Below are 21,172 nucleotides of genomic sequence, written 5' to 3' on the forward strand. Positions count from 1 at the left end.
CCGCCTTCATGATCAACTCAGAGTTGTCTTAACCTGGTTCTTTTCAAAAACGAGACTTTTCATTTTTATCCCGAGTTATGCAATGAAAGTAGATAAGTAGGTATGGCCAGTCCATACAAGTCGGAGCACATACGGATTTGCATGGCACCACCTCAAACGACCTCATTTCTAGTGGAAATTTGCACTAGAAATGACTTCGTTTGAGGTAGCGCCATGCAAATCCGTATGTGCTCCGGCTAGAACAAATTTGAACTTTTGGGCATACCTATCTATTTACTTTCATTGGAGTTATGTAATGGATTTTACATGCGAAAGCGTCAAAAGTAGTGCTTGAAACATGAAAAGTACGGTTTTCGACGCATGAAGCATGTAAAAGAATATGAAAATCGGCGAGTTAGAATCCGTTTTTAAAATCGTTGTTTCCTCCTAGGTGAAATTAGACCATACCCTTGGTGGTTTATATTCATTGACAAAAACAGCAAAGAAAAACACAAACGCACTCATTTTCATATTATTTTTATATGAATAATGAATATCGTCGGCAACATAACTAAAGGGCGTATCTCCAATATCTCAGAAACTACTAAACAGATTTTGATAAACTTCTTTTTTGTTGAAAGGCAGCGAAAAGTTATGAATTTTGAGCCCGACGTAAAGTCAACCGACCATATGGTTCAGAAGATATTGTCGAAAAACTGTAAAAACCAGTTTTTTTTTAAACAAAATTTGTGAGACATTTGAGCCGATTTTGATTTTTCTTTATTTTTCCCTGAAAGGTAGTCAAAATTAATGAATTTTGAGCTCGAAATGAAATCAATCAGCCATACGGCTCGGAAGTTGTTGTGGAAAAACTGAAAAGCCTTTAGAGAATACGACGAAAAATGCTGATTTCACTGATTTTTTTTAAAAGCTCAAAATTCATAACTTCTTACTACCTTTCAGGGAAAAAAAGTTTTTCAAAATCGGTTCAGTAGAACCTGAGATATCGGAGATATGCCCTTTAGTCATGTTGCCGACGATATGTTCATGATAAATCGACCGATTTAGAAGAATCGGCAATATCTGGTACATATATACGTGACGTTTCAATCTAGTACTTCTTTTTATTTCAGCACATTACATCACATCATAAGAAGGAAAGATGTTCACGATGGGTACAAAAATCTACCTTAACAACCTACGACGGGCTTGGAACAAGATCATTAGTTTACTATTACGATACCCATTTTTTCTGCTTACTTTAAGACCCTTTTCATTACCGAAATATTTTCTTGTGCCAGTATTGCGCTAAGCGACATACCATCTATGATGGTTCTTCCATTAATGTGTCTGAACAGTCAAACTAACCTGTTTGTTCCGATTCGATCAGCTTTATTTTGTCAAAATATGGAAATCGGTTCAAGTCTGTCTGCGGTTGATTATATTGAACTCTCACACTTGCAATTCAATTGAGTAATGCACAACGGACGAATCAAAACCACTGAACGTTATTATTGAGTTGTTGTGTCGTGTGCCTACTTAAAGCAATAAAATGTTAAACGTTGCGGATTTTTATGAATGCACAGCTTTCGTACCCTCCTTTTACTAAACATCCATCATTATTAAAATGCATGCACTTTGTGTATATTTTGTTTCAATTAAAAATTACTTTGTACGTTTTAAAACAAATGTTTTTGCGTAGGATTCACCCACGCCACGCGACTTTATTTACCTGGATTAACATTTCAAACTTAAATGCATAAAACGTAATATTTCAAAAATTACTTTGTCCTCAACACAGGGAGTAATCAAATAATGAAGAGAAAAAAATTGTATCTCCAAAAGCAGCGATCCAACGACTTAGGTATTACATTTTGTGTGTGTCTAAAGTCTTACGAACTCTATCTTGTTATGCACTCTGTGTATCCACATATAATGGACTTTGTATAATTTAATATTTATTTTAAATGTGTAATTGAATGTAGCATATTCTCTGAAAACTGTTGCTTGTTGCGCTAACTTGCTATTTTCATTGTAACAAATAGTAAGTCATCATTTATGACAGGCCATATTTTTCTTTCAGCTCTCTGTAAGGTGTATATTGATTTATGTTTATTGCAAATTTGAAAAACGAATAGTCGAAAACATCAATCAAAATGCTAAATTATATTAGAACTTTCTAAAATGAGTAATTGCAATCGTCCGGAACAGCTTTAATAAAGCGTACTGTGTTGCCATATAGCTGTGTTGAATGTTACACGCACCGTGAATATAAGCATCGATTAGTCAAAGGTCCCGTCTTGTGGCGGGTCAGACCTCTTGGTTTTGTTACTATATGTTGTTGACACAGTATTCCGCAACGTTGTACTATCCTATCTGATTTAAGTTATACATTTTCTAGATGCAAATGCTTAGGCAACATCATATTGAAATGGTATCAGCTACAAGCCATGGACAGCCCACAATATTTTTGTACTTACTAAAAGTTTCCAACACCAGGACGGTTCTTAGAAATTTGACTTAATGATGAAAAACAAGATGGGACCATCGAAGTCCTAAGTGCTACTTAAACTGTCTAGCAGATTATTTTCCCTACTTAATAATTTGTCTGTTTCCTTAGAAACACACAGTTAATAAGAAGGTTAGTTTGGACCACCAGCTTAACATAAATTCCGAACCACGCCTCGAAGTATGCAAATTCTTTCAAGTGCTTGTTATCTCGCCTAAATGTAGGCTAGATATCTGCACACAAATTCATCGTGTTTTCATTACGTCATACCAGTCATTCAGTGGGTATATTGGTGTAGTGAAAATGTAAAAAAAAACCTTTTTTCGGTGTCCAGCCAGGAGAGGGATTACGACATCAGTTCTCTTTTCTCTATTCAATCAAAAATCTACCGATATAGAACGGTTCAGTATCTCATTGTAAGATGTCGCTGCAACAAAACCAATGTCATCAGAAAAATAATTAATTTTTTGCTCGGCGGATTTTAGTCAAATAAAATGCTATCGTGTATCACATGATCTCAGGACTCCGGAACAGTAATCAGCTTTTCAATCGGCCCCATATCGGCTTGAGGATAAGGTCTGCTGCCGTTTCATCACATCCTTTCTTAAGACTCTTATCGCCAAGCCGATATAGGACCGATTTAAAAATAATTGCTGTTCCAGAGTCCTGAGGTCATGTGCTACACGATGGCATTTTATTTGACTAAAATCCGTCGAGTAAAAAATTAATTATTTTTCTGTTGACAATGGTTTTGTTGCAGCGACATCTTTCAGTGAAAGAGTGAATCGTTCTCTATCAGTAGAGTTTTGATTGAATAGAGAAAAGAGAACTGACGCCGTAATGCCTCTCCAGGGATATTATTTTCGAGAAATTCTTAATAATTTTCAAAATGGTCCAAAACCAAAATCCATCTAAGATAAACATCAACCGACATCCTCGTTCTCTCCGGTGCTACCCGCTTCCTTATTATTTATTATCAGCACTTTTTGCACCACATCCTTCCGATATTTGAATCGAATATTGGACAAACTTATTGCTTCCAATTATCAATCTCTTCATTTTCTGAGAAGAAATTGAAACTCCCAGATCACGATATTTTTCCACTCGAAATCTCAGCCCAGACCCTGAGACATCCCAATCTTTGTGAACTGAAATCTGTTGCTAAATCATTACAAAATGTATTCAATTAAATTTCCGATGAATTTCTGCTTTTATTTACGAGCTGTGCTTTCCACACAGTTACTTATAGATTTCTGGAAACATTATGCCCACACACAGAATTCTATGTAATTATTTCATGTAATGGCATCGTAAACTATTCGGTGAATATGTGTAAGGTTAAAACGCTTCGGTGGTCCCGCGCACTTTCCAATCTAATTTGATTAAAATGCCACCATTAAAGGTGTCACAGGTGAATGTAAAATTTTAAATTGTAATTCCAACAGAACAACGAAAAGGAAAAAAATAAAATAAAATTGTAACATGGTGTCGCTTCTTGATCCTAAAACTGGTTAACTTGAAGGGATTTTTTTTTACTTTAAACGCACGTAAATTACATGAACGGCAATTAAATAGAATTTGTGTTAATCGTTTCATGTTTGATACGAAAGACACATTTACTGATTTGCATATTGAGGAATTTTTTTTTAGTTTAATTTAAAAACCGTAACATCGTCATGTCGATTTAATTTTATTCACCAGAGAGAAGAGACGTAAAAAAATGAGTTAAATCGTTTGGTAATTTATATAAAATGCATTGCGTTTCGCGTACGGTCATATGTTATCCGATCAAACTAGATATGTTATTGATTCACAGCGACTTGCGCCTGTAATGTAATTACAACGCTAAAATATAGACCTGCTGAAGGAGAAAATCAATAAAATATTCGTTCGAAATAATATGTTGAAGTGGCATCATTGGCAGTGCAACTAAAATAATATCTGATAAATCAAACACCCAACGGGCAAATAGAATTGCGATACGAATTAACGTTTCGTAAAATATGTCTGGATATAAAATTTAAAAAAGAAAAATCGAAGCAGAAAAAATCGGTTCGCAATTTACGATCTTTGTAAATGTACCAATTAAAAGGCATAAAATGTCACAGACCATCACAGCATAAAAGGTATATCATTAATGATTTCTCATAATTTCATAATGGAAAATAAAACCAATAATTTATACGAATCTACATAAAGTTGATTCGTTCATCTCAAGTTCTGCGCGAACCATGGAAAAACAAACCAACCAACGTTTTGTTGCATCGGAAAAATAAAATTTTGTTTTTATATTGTAGCCTGCACCGAGAGAGACGATATATATTTTATAAATTGCATATCAAATTGCGGTTGATATTCCGTTCGCTCGTGAAATTTTTTATTTTTAAATGTTCAAAATCCTACATCAAATCAAAGAAATGGTCGAAAACGAATTCGACTTTTGTTGCTTAGACCCACACACACACGAATGAAATTGCCTGACCCCGGCGACCTTTTTTTTCGCAATCACACCAAATGTGGATAAATGTTCAGTGTTATTCACGGAATGAGCAAAGTTTTATTAGTCATTGATTAACGTTTCGATGGAAAATTAATGGTTTAAGTGTCTCGAAACAAGCAGTCATAGATTTGGTTCGGAAACGATCTGTTGTGTTATTCGATTTGCTAGTTTATTGAGACATGGAATATGATGCAAAATATCACATTGAAAGCGATGTTTATGGCTTAACCCTTGCAGTGATTGCATCGCAGAGTATTAACTTCTGCCCACAAAGTGACATGGATATTTTGTTGAGTTTAACTAATATCTGAAAAATATTTCCGTCAATAGGGAAACGGTGTTGGAAGATTAATTTCCTTGAAACCTTCTGTTTAACAACAATAAAATAAAAGTGAAAACAGACGTAATCTATGTACTGGAATACCGTGTGATGTACGACATAGGCCAAGGGCAGACAGCTAATCATATTCAAAATCAAAATCAAAGAAAGTAGAATTACCAACACTCAAAATGCCTTTTTAAGATGATTGTATTCCACACTAAGAAAAAGTGACGATAATAAAGTGAAATTGAAAAAAAAAAGATATTTAATAGCATTTCGAATGAACGACAGTTTAACGGTCTTACAACTTTTCCATTCAGTTTTGAAAGAAACTATCTCAACAAAAGACTTTAGTCCCTCCAACATTTCCCCATTCTTTTCTCATTATTTTTCCCGAAACATATTTTCGGAAAATCTGGAAAATGTTGGAAATTTTAGGAAAATGTGTCACTAAAATTGTCCCAACTATTACGTTAAGATACGCTATAAATTTTATGTTATCACACCCTACCACTAGCTTTCCTCAACATTGCTGGTATGATATCTGTGGGTTTTTTGAAAAATGATTTTTTTTCTCTTCTTATCTCCCTGCACCAACATGGTTAAAGACTTTTGGATACGTTAGAACATCACAACTAATAACTTTACGTGTTACGGCCTGTTTAATTTTCATTTACATTGCCTAATCACGTAAAGCATTGTACTTACGAGGTTCCAAGTTGTTATTTGACAAGTGGGGAATACAGCCCTCCCCTTCGGGTCGGGCTGTAACACCCCACTTATCAAATACACAACTTGGAACCTCGGAAGTAATATACTATTACCTTATCAGGAAAGTAAAAAGGCCATAACTGCCCTAGGGCAAAGCCTTTACCAACCTTGTAAGGTAAAATAGCATACTATAACTGGGAAGTAACGAGTTATCGCGTATACAGGTGAGTAAAAGTATCCGAGGGCGGCAGCCCGAGGTACTTTTACTCACCGTGATACGAGATAACTAGTTACTTCTCAGTTATAGTAATCTACTATTGCCTGCCTCATGTGAAAGTTGACCATTATGTAGCGGTTTACTCCCTGCGAAATCCATTACAACTTTTGCATGGAATAGGAAATAAATCAGAACCAGGATTCATTTACAAAGTTTCCTATAATTTACTGAAACTTACCAAGTTTTACCTAATTTATCAAAAAATAATTCGGTAAATTTTCGGTAAACTTCAGCTAATTATGGTAAATACCAATACATTAAATGCTTATTCTCACTTATATGTTTTGAGCAACATGCTTCGGTAACTGTTTTCGACAAGTGTATAGTGTTCATGATACACTTGTCGAAGAACAATCACCAAAGCTCAGAAAACACAATTGTTACCTCACGTAATTAATTACCGACGCAGCATCCAATCTAACCCACCATTTTAGTGTTCACAAACAATGACAGGCTTCTTTTTACTAGATTTATTCGAGAAAAACGATTTTCAACGGTTCGGAAAGGAATTCTTTCATCGACTATCCCACAGTTCCTAAAGAGTTATTTATCTAGCACTTCATTTTTCTCAGCAAAGTACAAAAATTCAAAAAGGCCTTAGATAATATTGAAATTGGAGAACGCATAAACTACATATATCCATGCAGGCTGGTCGAAGGTTTAACGAATTAACTCTTTTTATGCAATGAAGAGCTAGATTTTCTAACAGATGAAATTGGAATTAATTGGAATATTTAATCCTCAACTAATCCTCAAATTTGTGTTAGTTCTCATATTTTCTAATCAATCCGTAAACGTTACAATCCAAAATTATTTATGAAAGGAAAAATAGCGCGAACTGATTATGACCTCTGAAAACATTCTGAGAAAGCTACGAAAATTACAAATTTCAACTTAACAAAAAAACATTTTCGAAAAAATATAACATTTTTTTTGCTCTGAAATGGAGGCATGACCGTGTTTGATGGCTATCTACAGTAAGTCGATTTTATGTCAGACTCGTTGATGCATTTTTTTACAGTTTCACCTTAAAGAATCTTCATCGAAATTTTTATCCTTCAAATGTAGACTTTGCACACTCTTGTTCCAGTTGAGATGGCATTTCGCCATCATTACATTTCCATTTCAAATATTTATCAACCAAAAATGACACGGAACGTATATAACATCAAATTCTTATGAAAATTGTTTTACGAATTCTAAAAATTTCGATTTTTAAAGAAAGAAGACAAAAAAGTCGTCTTCTCAACTCAAGTCATTGATCTAACTGAATTGATCATATATAGACGAGAGTTATGGCTCATTTTAAAACACTAAAATATTGAACGGCGAGAGAATTTCATTCAGAATCTTCGTTAAGTTTTATCATTTGGAGAGAGAAGTGTATTGTCGCTAGTGAGATCTTAATTTGTTGTTGCAGAGCGGAGGAGTAAGTAGTTGAAAGTTTAAGATGCAAATTTTTGTTTTGTCATATATAATTCAAAGAGCTTTGTGATTGAGACAATTTAATTAGCGGGGGTTTATATAATTTATATTCGATGCTTACGTGGTAAAAAAAATGTATCGAAGGTCTCACCAATGGATCGGCCATATCAACTTTCCTAGTAAAATGTTGTGCATAGCATTTTAATATCTCATTTCGTTGCCGTCTGTAATTAAGCAACCCTTTAGCAGTAAAATGTTAATATAAATTTTACAGTAGAAAATTGTGCATATCTCGTATCGAAAAATGGATTAATGATATTGTATGACTATACCCTATGGTCATCGAAAGCGATTATTGTGCACTTCTGTAATAAATTGTAGTGCATTTATTATTTAAGAAAAAAAGCAACGAGAGAAGCGATTCTGGTTTAGTTCCAGCTATATAATGGTACATCAAGTTTTGTGATTTTAATACAAAAAAAAATTGTAATAATAACTTCAAGGCAAATTAAGTTGTTTCCAACCTCTGTTTGCATAGCTAAACATCCCTGCGGCCGACCAGAAAATATTTTATTTTATTGGTTTAATATTTAAATTTTGACGATTTATAAAAGAATAATAATAAAATCAACTTTTTCCATATTAAAAAAAAAACGAAACGAAATGCTATATGGAAGCAATCAATGCGACAAGTTGAATTAATGCTAAGTTTATGTGAATTATATGACTGCTATTAATAAAGCATCAGCATCAGCATATCAATAAATTATTATATTTCATCCGGAGGCTTAATGTCAGACATCATATTCTTCAATATCAAAACTGAAGCATTATCTGAGTTGGAATGCAAAAGAAAAAAAATCTTTTTTTTTGCTTTATTGGCTTTTGTTGAATGATTGCGAAATGAAATATTGCGAACCAACCGGCACAATATCGCTTATATATTTTAAGAAGACATTATTGTTAGGCCGAAAGCTACGAGAAAATCGAACATATTGGCAAACGCTCGTAAAAATATTAATGACAAACGTAAGGACGGTTATCATCTGTTATCGATTACGACTGCAAGAGACCAATGCTGTCCTATATAGAGTAAAACGCATGCTCAGAAAATCGAAGTAAAAGATTTTGGAGACAGCCAATTGAAAATATTTAGATCAAATGAAGTAATAGATCCGATAGTAAAACATCTGACCGTATGTGAAAGGTAAAGGTATTGATCTGATGGCTCAGTGGTTACATACTAGCCTTCCATCAAAACGATCCACATGGAATTGGCGATTGTTCTATATTGGTAACGTCGTAATTTTCACTCCAAGCTTCATAATTTGGGTAGTTGCAGTGTTTGGTGTCTGTCTCAGACTGAACTTGTGAAATGAGTGGTAGTAAAAGGTTGTTATTGAGGTCTCTAAACAAACAGATAAACAGATTGTGTGTAAATTTGTATCCGATTGATCCTGTACTTTGTTGGGGAGGTCGTCCAGGTGATTATCGTCGCCTTGGTGATTTAATTTTTTTTTTCGATTTTTTGGAGCTCTATAGCCGATTTACCATTTTCTGATAATACAGCCAGAGGCAGTGAAATCTCAGAAAGACAGTACCATATTTAAGAATGTAAGTTACTGTTGTGCACGAAGAGAAATTGGGAAGCGATACATGGACGTATAGTACGACCTGCTGATAGTTTGTTAATTAAAAAAAAAAAACTTTCGTGTCCTGAAAGACCATGCTGCATTGGAATGCAATACTTAGGTAACCAAGCAAAAATTTCATCGTTCTCAGAATGAAAATACACAAATTTTTCGCAACACAAATTAGGTAACGCAACATTTTATGGAATTGTAATAAAAATGAAACATAATAAATTCTCAGCACCAGTAATTCCATATTCAAAAGCCCTAAAAACGAAATTGAAAGAAATCTTTCGCAAAAATTTTCTGTAATTTTTTTACGACACACCACGAAGTGCAACACTCCACAGTCATATAATCGATTAATATGAAAAAGGCAGAAGATTAATTGAACTTTACCTGGGAAAAAAATGACATTTTTATGTTTTATAACGCAACCAAAATTGTGTAGTTACAGCTACCGATTAATGCCGTGTATTGGCTGAGCGGGTATTCATCTGATATTTTTCTTTGAATTGAAATCCAATATCTCCTCTTTTTACAACTCGGATTATAATCAAAACATAAAAATTTTTGCTTATCATCATAAATCTAAAAAAATCTCTCGTTTTTTTCGCTTAATTTATACGCAAGAACGGCTGAATAACGCTCGTTGAGGATCTATACAATTGCAATAAAATTTCAAGAAAATTATTAATACCACCAATAATAACCCCGCTGTTGTAACCGTACCGCCGCCTAACAGTAGCAATAATAACTGACAAAGGATTATACGGTTTGTTGTTTTTTCGGTATTGTTTGCGTTCACGTTAACTTTTACAATATGATATAATTCCTCCTCACGGCTTTAAAAGCTTTGATGCGCGCACACATTTTTCATTTCTTTTAACTTTTTTTTTTCACCATTTGGTTGTTTTGTGTACAGAGAGGAGAATTTTATTTTTCTTCTTACTTTACTTTTATACCGCCGCAAATGCAGACCTACATACCTTCCTCTAAAAATATATAATCAGATTTTAAAGTTGAATTAAAACTGCATTGTATGTAAATGTGTAGTATAAAGAGCCACGGAAAAGAGAAGAAAAAAAAACTCTTTTTTTTTCTGGCCTTCCATCGTCAAGACGAAACAGTTTTATTTGCTGTGTTTAGATGTTATTAATAAAACGATCATGAGAACCGTTCAAATAAAGAAGAGGTCACTCATCAAGAAACGTAAGTGGTTTGGATGAAATCTGTTCAAACGTTGATTATCAAACAGCGCTAGAAAGGCCAAACTGTCGCCGTTTAAAGAATTTAGAATTTCACGTTTATTTCACGATTAAGGTTATTTAAGGCTGAATACTTCACGCTCGTTGAACTACTAATGTGAATAACGAACATCACACACCGGCATGACAACTGGACCGCAGCGAAAGGCGGAGAAAATTTCTGAATGAATGTAGTTACTTTAACGCTTGCTATCACTTCTAGTTTCTGGTAACCTTGAGTAAGAATGGCTGGTTCAAAACATTTCTCCTCCTTTCCTTGAGGTTGAGGCGCCACTGTGTGTCAGCGTTAGAGTTTCATTAGATACGTGGGAACACACCATTCACATAGAGAGAAATACACCAAAATCCAATTGGTATGAAAAGTGGTGTGTCACCTACGTACCTATAATCTGCGTGAACTTCCCAATGTTCACAGACTTGGTTTTTATGAATATCCAGAGTAAATACTCAAGTTCAGTTCCTTAGGTTTTACCGTCCCCCTCAGCGAGAGGATGGGCTACGATAGATCTCAGTTGATCACGAAAACGGAGACATTAGAATTCGAATGATTCAGGAGATGTAAAACTTTTGTCTAAGAATTTTAGTGACGTGTGTGCGACATTAAATCTTGTGACCCAACCAAATTTCAAATGTTTTGTTGATTCAATATCATCGTTTGGGCATAAAAGTCTTTCATTTCACAATGACTGTTAATTCTGTTACTGCGTCTGTCTAAAGTATTGCCGAGTGTGGTCTCCAAAATCTTTTACTTCATTAGTTTCAACATAGATTTTACTGGATAAAAGGACACTATAGCATGTAAACACCTCTCGTTTATGTCGTCGCTTTCGATAAGAGATGATTACCCATTTACCCGATTTGATCTGCATTGGATCTCGGTTGAGAATGGATCTATTCAGATTCATTCCTAAAGAGTTCAAAATTTTCACAATTTAGATTTTAAACGATTGCAAATAAATTTATTCATTTTTTGTTGATAAAAACATTCTTTTTAATTTTATTTGGAGTACAACGAGCGTACTCATCATTTGGTGCCACATCGCAATAAAAACCCTCGCAGCAAGCCACACTGTTCACACCCAGTCCACACTGATGATAGTCAAAAATTTAACAATTAGCTTAAACCAAATCCATCAAATCACATTATTTCACTTACATATGCATCAGTTGTTCCACAATTTGGAGTGCAAAGAGCATTAGCATCGTTCGGAGCAATATCACAAAAGTAGCCGTCACAACAGTCTACTCTGTTGAGACCTCTACCACACTATTGGAATAAAAATAAAAGTTTTGAGTCATAAATTCACTTTTCGTAAAAATTTACGATAAGATAAGCTTACAAATGCTCCAGTTAAACCGCAATCTGCGTGTACATTATTGACAATCACTAGAATCGTCACAATGACTATATTTAACATGACAATTTTTAACATCGTGTTCAGATGAGATTATTGGTGTTACTAATAACTTTCTGGCGTGACTTTACTCAATTCCGTGTGTGCGAAGGCTTAAGTAGTTCAAGCAAAAGTATACACAGCTGTGTTGTCCTCATCTAGGCAAAATATTTTGTTTACTGATGACATTGATCTGATACTTTTCCACTACAAGACCTTTGTTAAGCCGGGGGTTCGTCAATGTTCTAAAAAAAAGGTCACCGCAGACCTAAATAATCACTACTGTAATTGATTGCATTTTACATACTCTTGTTTTCCCTAGGGTCGAAAGTGGCTTATTACAACCCTTAGGATGAAATGTAAATTTACTTTAAGCTCAAAAGTCCGCCGCAGGTACATACGTTTCATACTATTACATGACTAGCGATAAATGGATGCAAAGTAGAGTTTTTCTGTGAATTTTGTTGATCCGAGGCGTAGTCAAGCTCAATAAACACACGAAAACGAGACTTTAATTTTTTATCCCGAGTTATGTAATGGAATCAACAAGCTGAGGGCGTCGAAAGTAGTGCTCGAAACATGAAAAGTACGGTTTTCTACGCATGTAGCAAGTAAAATACATTACGTAACTACGAGTAAAAGTTTCTCAAAACGTTGTATGCAACTCGGTGATAAATGCTTTTTTGACTCACGAAAAAAGCATTTACATGCTACATGCGTCGAAAACCGTACTTTTCATGTGTGAGGCACGTCTTTCGACGCCCTCAGCATGTAAAATCCATTACATAACTCGGGATAAAAAGTGAAAAGTCTCGTTTTCGTGTGTTTATTGACCTCGGCTTCGCCTCGGATCAACAAAATTCACACGAAAACTCTACTTTTCATCTCTTTATCCCTAGTCATGTAAAATACTATTATCCCTCGGTCGCATAAATAACTATTTCGTGTGTTTATTGACCTCGGCTTCGCCTAGTTATTGTCACGATTATTTTTTATGTGACACACATAGAAGTCAGTGTCTAGAAATTTGTTATCTGGAATATATGTCTCCCGTCCTAGAGCAGGATGAAGACCCACATATGACAATGTTTACCCCTCGTCTTAAATATTGTATTCGACATCAAATGTTTTGAATATTTACCAAAAATTTCTGACAATTTTCCGTTGACTGACAACGAACACGTACGAAAAAAATTAATTAATTTCTCAAAAAGATGATTCATTTACATCAGAATACGTCTGTGACGGATGACATACATCAATATATAAAAATAATTAAAAATAATTTACTTCTTGCCACCGGAGTGGCAAATAGTCTCTAAATAATAGTCTCTAATTTTCTGATCTCTAATAAAGAGGACTGGCAATAGAGCAGAATCGAATTGGAAACTAATGAACGCTCCATGATACACTCTTAAAAGATTAAAACTAAATCTCATACATTGAACTGATTACAATTATCTAAGAGGCATTATCTACCATCAATGTCATGTCTAAGCTGGAACCAAGGGTCTGTTAAAAAAAAAACGAAAACGAGTAGACGGTATCAAAAACCCTTCAAAGACCAAGGGTCGTGTTCTCCTTTTTGGACATTTTATTTCTAAAAATTATGTAATTTTAAAAAAATTCTGCAAAAATCTCGAAATAACAATTTAAAAAAAAATCATAAAAATAGGCCCTGGACCCTGATGCGATTGCCGTGATCGATAAAAAAATTAATTGAAACTTCTGACGATACAAGATCAAGAAATTTTTACATGCAAAGATTATCACTTGCCATACCGAACGAAATTCATGAATGTATTACAGGTACTTTACGAGCGAACATTTTTATCAGTAATAAACAAATAACTAAATTCAATTTGAAATAAAAAAAAAACAAAAACAAAATAAAAAAAAATCCGACGAGGATGAGATTCGAACTCACGCGTGCAGAGCACATTGGATTAGCAGTCCAACGCCTTAACCACTCGGCCACCTCGTCATGTTTCGTCGTGCATTATTTCTGAGTTATATAGAAATAATCTATCGAAATTACAAAACACAACCATGATACACTGTTTTGAGCGCAATACAAGCGGACTGAACCAATCAGAAAAATATACAAAAATTCTCTTAGTTTACTGGCAACTAACATGATGTTTCTTGTTTATTCAGCTTTAATTTGCTTACTGTATGGAAGAATTTCTATATTAAAGTCGTTCAGGTCGAGTTTCAGGTTCTCAATGAGTGCTCGTGTAAAAGAAGGTTTTTAGCGCCATACGACTTGATATGGCATTTGTTAAACATTCTGCTAGTTCGAAGTAAGGGCAAATCATTTGGCTATAGTCACTGGTCATAGATGGTGGGTCTGCAAAGAAAATTTGGTCCGCGAATTATAACTCGAGAAATTCTCAACTGAATTTGATTTTTTTTTTTTTTCGCTTGAAAGGTGAATCATAATTGTGTGATTAAGTTCGAATTTGGACATATTTGGGTCGGTTCTTCCTGGTCTAGGACCGCCTAAGGTTGTAAGGTTTTTCGAGTATATCTATTGCAATATAAATGTTAAACGTGTAAATGAAACTGCAAATGATAGGTATTGAGGATAGAAAATCAGAAAAAAAAGTTTTTTTTAATTCAGGTCACTGGGTGGTGACTTAGGGCCCTTAGAATGGTAGTCTACTCAGACCAAAGTTGTTCTTGCATATAAATCGTGCAAATTTTAGCCGATTTTGCTAATTCTTGTTTTGAGAGATATGACTACTGAATAAATGTAGCTCAGAACGTTTTAATCTTGAGTCATTGATTGAGGCCGCTACTAGGCCCTAAGTGTTTTCTGCGTATAGATCCAGTTAATTTTCGCAGATTTTACTAGTTCTTCTTTTATTTGAGAGGTAAATAAATACCGAATCGGATCTGGTTAAAAACGTTTCAATCTCGGATCATTGGACTGAGGCCGTTACTCGGCCCTAAGTGTATTTTGCATATAACTCAAGTAAATTTCATCCGATTTTCCTAATTTTTATTTTATATGAGAGGTAAATGAATACCGAATAAAACTTCATTAAATAAGTTTTAAATTTGGCTCTCTGGACTGAGGTCGCTACTAGGGCCCTAAGTGTTTTCTGCACATAAATCAAGTAAATTTCATCCGATTTTGATAATTTTGGTTCCATTTGAGAGGTAAATGAACACCGAATAGAATTTGGTTGAAAATTTATTTTAAATTTGGGTCCTTGGACTGAGACCGCTACTCGGCCCTAAGTGTATTTTGCATATATCTCGAAAAATTTCATCCGATTTTCCTAATTTTTGTTTTATTTGTAAAGAAATCGAACTCTAAGTCGAGCCGATTTTGCAAACTTTTGTTATACTAGAGGACGTCATGGTATTATAAAAATATAAATTGAACTCTGGATCTTTGACTGACGCCTGCAGCTTTATTGCCATGAGTGATTTTCCATATGAGTGCTTTATTTGTATTTTCTGAGATGAATACTTTATGTAAAAGTTAAAAAGTTTCAAGTTTTTCTCTAGGGCTACGCAAGCCTCAAGCCAAATAGTGACGGACGGAGTTGGATAAGGACGCACTAGTGCTACGGATGTACGGGTATATTTCAAATATCATCTCAAACTAATGCACCGTGTGTACCGTAACTACGATATTGTGTGACATCCAAACAAATTTTCGAAAAGTTACCGATTTTAAATTAATGTGGAAGGGACATCCTAAGTAATCCACGAACGAACTTATTGATCAGAAATTTTTATTTCATAAATTTTGATATTGACGACGAACAACAACTGTTGACTAGAGACGGTCTCAAAATGAACATTTATGGGGATCTGCCCTGCCACCACATTTACCCTTAGCAGGTATTATTTTTCGTGTAGACTTTCGTGTAGCCGGTCCAGTTTTGCACGCTGAAGGATCATCATCATCATGATCATCTCCATGTTTCTCTTCAAATCCAGGTCCACTTTCATCTTCTTCAGCTTCTTCTTCGTCTTCTTCTTCTTCATCTACAATATCATAATCTGGTGCACAATGTCTGCCCTCGACAAATGTTGGCCTTCTTGCAAAACGTTTGACGTCGCTTTTTTCGTCAATCGAAAACAGCTTCGGTATGTACTTTTCCATTCTTTTGGATTTTTCGAATTTGTAATCACCATCTCGAAGCTTAATCGATAATTCAACTGCCTCTGGGCAAGGTGCATCCCTTCCTCTTTTTAAACAGGGCTCGTGAGGCGATGGACCTGTTGCTGCCCGTTTCCTTGAAGCCCTGCTCGGCGAAGTGCCTGGTTCTACTTTCACTGTTACTTCAGACCTATCGACACATTTATGTAAGCCGTGTAAGTGTATGCGAACAAACAACGAATCTACTTTTTGCGAGTCTATGTCGTATACCTGTCAGGACTTGAGATGGTGATCGCATATTGCTTCCCGTCACCTTCCCTTACGTCATCTTTACTATCGTCGCCTTCGCCATCGTCACAATCAGTTGCATACGTATTTTGAAGTGTCGGGATTGCATATTTGTTGCCAGTTTTTACTATAAATCCACCAACCATGCCATTATGTAATATTTGTCTCAATTCATCTTCGATAATGTCGCGTGACGCATCCGTCGACGTAATGAATTGGTCAAATAATTCGTCTTCCGTAATTTGATTGTTTTGGGATGCTATAGCATCCATTACACAGTGCCCGTTACGCACTCTGATGGTGTCTTCATCGAGTATAATTGAATGATTAAACATTTAGAAAAATTTATTTAAAAAATTACAAAAATAAAATTTTCAGGAAAATCAATTTGTGACTGTAAAACGTTTCAATTTCAGGATTGACTGAATATTTTTCACTATAATATTCATTCTAGCCAACTCGATTCATTTTTTTTTTCTTGATGAATGTTCTTACTGCAATAACCGACTGCCTTTGTAACAGTAAATCAACCCAAAAAATTAAATTATCCATTATTGAGGCGATGTTACCTAACGAAAAAGTTGGGGCGGTTTCGACGTTTTCATGGTAATTTCTGTTAATCTAGACTATATCTTACTTTTACCATACCTACATCGTCAGCGGCTCTTACTGGAAATTTTTTGTTCCGTATAGTTCATTGAAGAGATCCCTGACATTTCAAAGATTTTTTCGCATGAATTGCATATGGTAATGTCTGGACTTTTAGGATTATTGAGATGGGTCCAGGTTATTTCCTAGGATTTCATCTATCACTGATGCTTAAGTATCGTTCCCTAGAACTTCGACTTATGAACCATTGATACAATATACCGTAGATAAAAAGCACAACACAAAACGAAGAGAAAGAGAAAATTGAGAAATGCCGAGTTTTAATTATTTTCAAATATTTGTACATTATGTGATTATTTCTAGCGCTTTCTTAGAATGTAAGTTACTTCATACACACTACACACATTCATGCAATGTTTCCGCATAAATTTGCTTTGATAGTTCTTATCTTAGATGCTTAAAGATTCAAGAATGACACTACTAATCTCATTTTGTAATAGACTAAGCCTCGGACTAAGTTCTCAGGACGGGCAATCACAATTTGGATATTAACATGCTCACATTTCTTCATCATCTTCTGGCTTTCACAAACATTGTGATCCACCCTGTATCGTCCAAATGCTTGTAGCCATATTTCTAATTGTTAGATGTTCGATAATTTGACGAGTGAGTGAATATTAACTTGGAATTTTCCTTACTTCTTAATGTCAATATATATCAAAATAGTAGCCGGACTGATAGGAACCTGCCATTTTTCTAAAAAAAATTCTCGTGAAAACTTCTTTCTTAAATACGCTGAACGCTACACTAAAAATTGTTATCTACAGACGTGACATAACTATTGTTCAGAACCACCCTGTAACCTTCTGGTGCCTCTAGGTATTCGAAATATTGGATATGAATAGAGAATTTTCCGGGCAACAATACTGTAGAACATTATCTAAACATACAATCATTGGTTCCATCTGAAATATGACAAAAACAGTGAAAAAATAGGTGTTTCAAAATATTTATTCACTTTGACCATATTTTTGGACCAGCCTATGTTGTACAAATTTTTTTTTATAACTTCTAGGGTTTAGGAAATTTAATTCTCTATCGATGTCATCCATAAAAATACGAAATATTTTGTTCACAGTTTTCGAAAATGGTCGAAAACTGGAAAAGTGCACTCCAGACTTCCACCCTCCTTTTCCCGAAATCTGACAGGATTTCAGCTTGGCACCCGAACTTTTCTTTTTCAGGGTACCAAGAGCTATCCAAATCACCCAAGACATCCCGTGCACCTTTCATGGCTACTTCAATGGCTACTGCACTACTATCCTTATCGTTGTTATAAACATGTGAAGTATAGACTTGGCCTATAGATTTTACTTTATAATTCAATTTAAACTGCCAGCTCTTTAATGTAATATGTTTAAATCAGTTACTTCGTTTGTTAATAGTATATTACTTCCGAGGTTCCAAGTTGTGTATTTGATAAGTGGGGTGTTACAGCCCGACCCGAAGGGGAACCTCGTAAGTACAATGCTTTACGTGATTAGGCAATGTAAATGAAAATGAAACATGCCGTAACACGTAAAAGTATATTACTTGATAGCAAATCTTGTACTTTCTTTGTTCTGCCCTACACATTTCATTAAATAGAACTAATATATAACACCAGCATAAGCTCACCAGTTATTTTTGTCGTCGTTGTCGGTGACAGCTGTTTTGGTCAGTTTCTAATGCCCACACTCTACTAATAGGTCGAGAATCGCATAGTTCTTTGTTTTTCGAGAAGAATATAAACTTAAACGTGAATGTCATAAGATCAATGGCGTTACAGCATATTAACAACCGAATGGCTAAGCTAAACAACAACAACCGCTTAGCAAATATACAATTTAAATACTTAGCAACAAACAACAACTTCTGGCCCGTGCCACAACATTCAAGATTAATGCATAGATTGGAATATATTGTATAATATTAGAAATCAGATAAATGGTAAAATGCTATGCCACTCTTAAGCATCGTTAAGTATCGTTAACTAAACTAAGCTAACATACGATCCAACAAGAGACATCTTCTGTGCACCATGTTAGAGTAGCCTGTAATCGTTACAAACATATGTACCTCCTATATATATTTATTTACCTTTAACGTTGCGTATACACCAGAAATGGCAATTTTTCGTTAGGATCATTCTGAGCATCTTATGTGAATAACATCAATTAAGAAAAAAATTGTTTTGTTTGCTATGTTGGTATATACTTATAGATCTTTTGTGCATACTATATATGAAATATCCAATTCGGATGAGTATAGAGAGCCAAGTGAACAGTGAACACACACTCGATACGGTTTACAAGTGAAGACTTTTTTTTCTTGTAAATTTATTTAATAAATTTTATTTATTCGAATCCGAACAATAATAAAATAAACACAAGGACATAGCGGCGCCAAGTAAATACTGTACACTGTACACACAAAACGAACCACAGCGTACTTATGACGTAACATGGAAGCATGATGTCTTTTTGCTGTTACAAATTCTCTTTTTCTGTCCATTTTATTTCTTTGATATTTTAAGATGATTATGTAAACTCTCAACAACAACGATTTATATATATTGTTGATCATAATACTACACCAAAAACGATTCGGTGTACACTTATTACATTGCAAGTGAATGGCGTTTAATTGGCTTAGATTTATCGAAGATTTATGATTCTCATGATTGAACGTTTTCAACGAAACGAGAGACAAAAAAAATGTTTTTCTGGTAGATTTTATGTGTTACTCGTGATTCGGTTGGTTGAATCGATTATAGTGGAAATCTATTAAACTAGGCGTCCTCCTACTATTTTTTATTTGCTGTTGTTCGTACTCGCTCAACAGTGGTAAATATGCATGACAAAAACGCATGTGATTGTGTGATTTATTACCATGAAATTTACACTCTAAAACGCTTTGAGACTCTGTGTGTAGTTCCATTTAAAGACCGCTTATTGAGAATTTATTACAATTTGAAATCATGTTTCATATTTTTCCATTTACAGGAGAAAAAACTATTGTCTCGTTTTTGTTGTGCGCGCGGCTTATGATGTCATGCGAATGTTCCATTCGATTAGGACCTCTGTGGGTATAGGATTGAGATACTAGTAAAAACTTTATAGGAATAGATTGTAGGAATATTTGTTAGATTTAGGTAGTAACAATCTAGTTGACTACCAGGCCTGTTCATTTTAGAGACATAGTCTCAAATTCATCTGGCATGGTGTTTATCTGGTCCGGAAGACTAAAATATTGGACCCGTATCTTTTTTTTAGAATTTTAAAAAATAGTTTAGATCTGGGGAGCTAAGCATTTGTTCAAATGTACGAATGCGTTGGTTAGAAGAGTAAAAAAGATATACACCATCATTCTCCTCTCTTCTAACCAACGCTTTCGTACATTTGAACAAATGCTTCGCTTCCCAGATCTAAACTATTTTTTTAAATTCCAAAAAAAAATACGGGTCCAATATTTTAGCCTTCCGGACCAGATAAACACCATTCCAGATGAATTTGAGACTATTTCTCTAAAATGAACAGGCCTATATGACTACTGATAATTGAAATATTCACTGATCGCAGTACACAAATCTTTCTGTTGTTAAGTCCCTTTCAATAAAGACGTTTTCTAAATTCTGGATATTTCTCTGAATCAAGTTCTGGATTTTCTGGAAAACCAACAGTATTGTCAGACGTGATGTAAAACGAACTAACGTGAAATTCGACATGCTTACTAATCTGGGAGCTGTTGAGGTTTGTAAATGAATACACAAGAATTTTGTTGAACAAATGAATATCTAGATTTTTATTTACTAAACTTTGGTTAGGCATTCGCTCGCAGTAGCAAGAATGAAATATTAAAATAAAAAATCTAGATTTTCATTTGTTAAGCAGATTTTGGTGGAATCATTTACAAACCACAACAAATTTTAAAACAGAAACCATGTCACTAACTTTTCTGTACCTGTAACCTACTTCAAAAGATGATCAACAAATTGAATCGAAAACCGTCGAAAACGAAAGTGATGACAAATATCGATACAGGAATTACGTTTGAGAATGACGTCATTGAAACAGTCGACGGTTACACAAACCTCGGTC

The 21,172-nt window shown here is 34.7% G+C and overlaps 1 protein-coding gene, 1 long non-coding RNA gene and 1 other non-coding gene across 3 annotated transcripts; all 3 read right to left on the reverse strand.

Annotated features, from left to right (window-relative positions):
• Positions 1 to 11,553: 11,553 nt before the first annotated feature.
• On the reverse strand, positions 11,554 to 12,151 carry LOC119076629. The gene is made up of 3 exons (XR_005087664.1): positions 11,963 to 12,151; positions 11,779 to 11,889; positions 11,554 to 11,711 (listed from the first exon to the last, which is right to left on the reverse strand). It is a non-coding gene; the product is annotated as an uncharacterized LOC119076629 (long non-coding RNA).
• Positions 12,152 to 13,918: 1,767 nt separating this feature from the next.
• On the reverse strand, positions 13,919 to 14,000 carry Trnas-gcu. Its single transcript has one exon. It is a non-coding gene; the product is annotated as a tRNA-Ser (tRNA).
• Positions 14,001 to 15,751: 1,751 nt separating this feature from the next.
• LOC119076626 lies at positions 15,752 to 16,854 on the reverse strand. Its single transcript, XM_037183492.1, has 2 exons — positions 16,407 to 16,854; positions 15,752 to 16,326 (listed from the first exon to the last, which is right to left on the reverse strand). Exons 1-2 carry the CDS (start codon positions 16,757 to 16,759, stop codon positions 15,822 to 15,824), a joined length of 858 nt encoding a protein of 285 aa, XP_037039387.1. The 5' UTR covers positions 16,760 to 16,854; the 3' UTR covers positions 15,752 to 15,821.
• Between the last annotated feature and the right edge of the window lie 4,318 nt (positions 16,855 to 21,172).

Source organism: Bradysia coprophila, unplaced genomic scaffold (assembly GCF_014529535.1).
Source record: "Bradysia coprophila strain Holo2 unplaced genomic scaffold, BU_Bcop_v1 contig_232, whole genome shotgun sequence".
In the NCBI taxonomy this organism is placed as follows: Eukaryota; Metazoa; Arthropoda; class Insecta; order Diptera; family Sciaridae; genus Bradysia; species Bradysia coprophila.

What these genes read in the sequence shown, in the direction of transcription:
- LOC119076626 (XM_037183492.1), bottom strand. Translation starts at nt 16,759, where the DNA reads ATGTTTAATCATTCAATTATACTCGATGAAGACACCATCAGAGTGCGT. An exon ending in ACCATCTCAAGTCCTGACAG is followed by an intron (nt 16,327 to 16,406) that starts GTATACGACATA and finishes ATGTGTCGATAG; the next exon opens with GTCTGAAGTAACAGTGAAAG.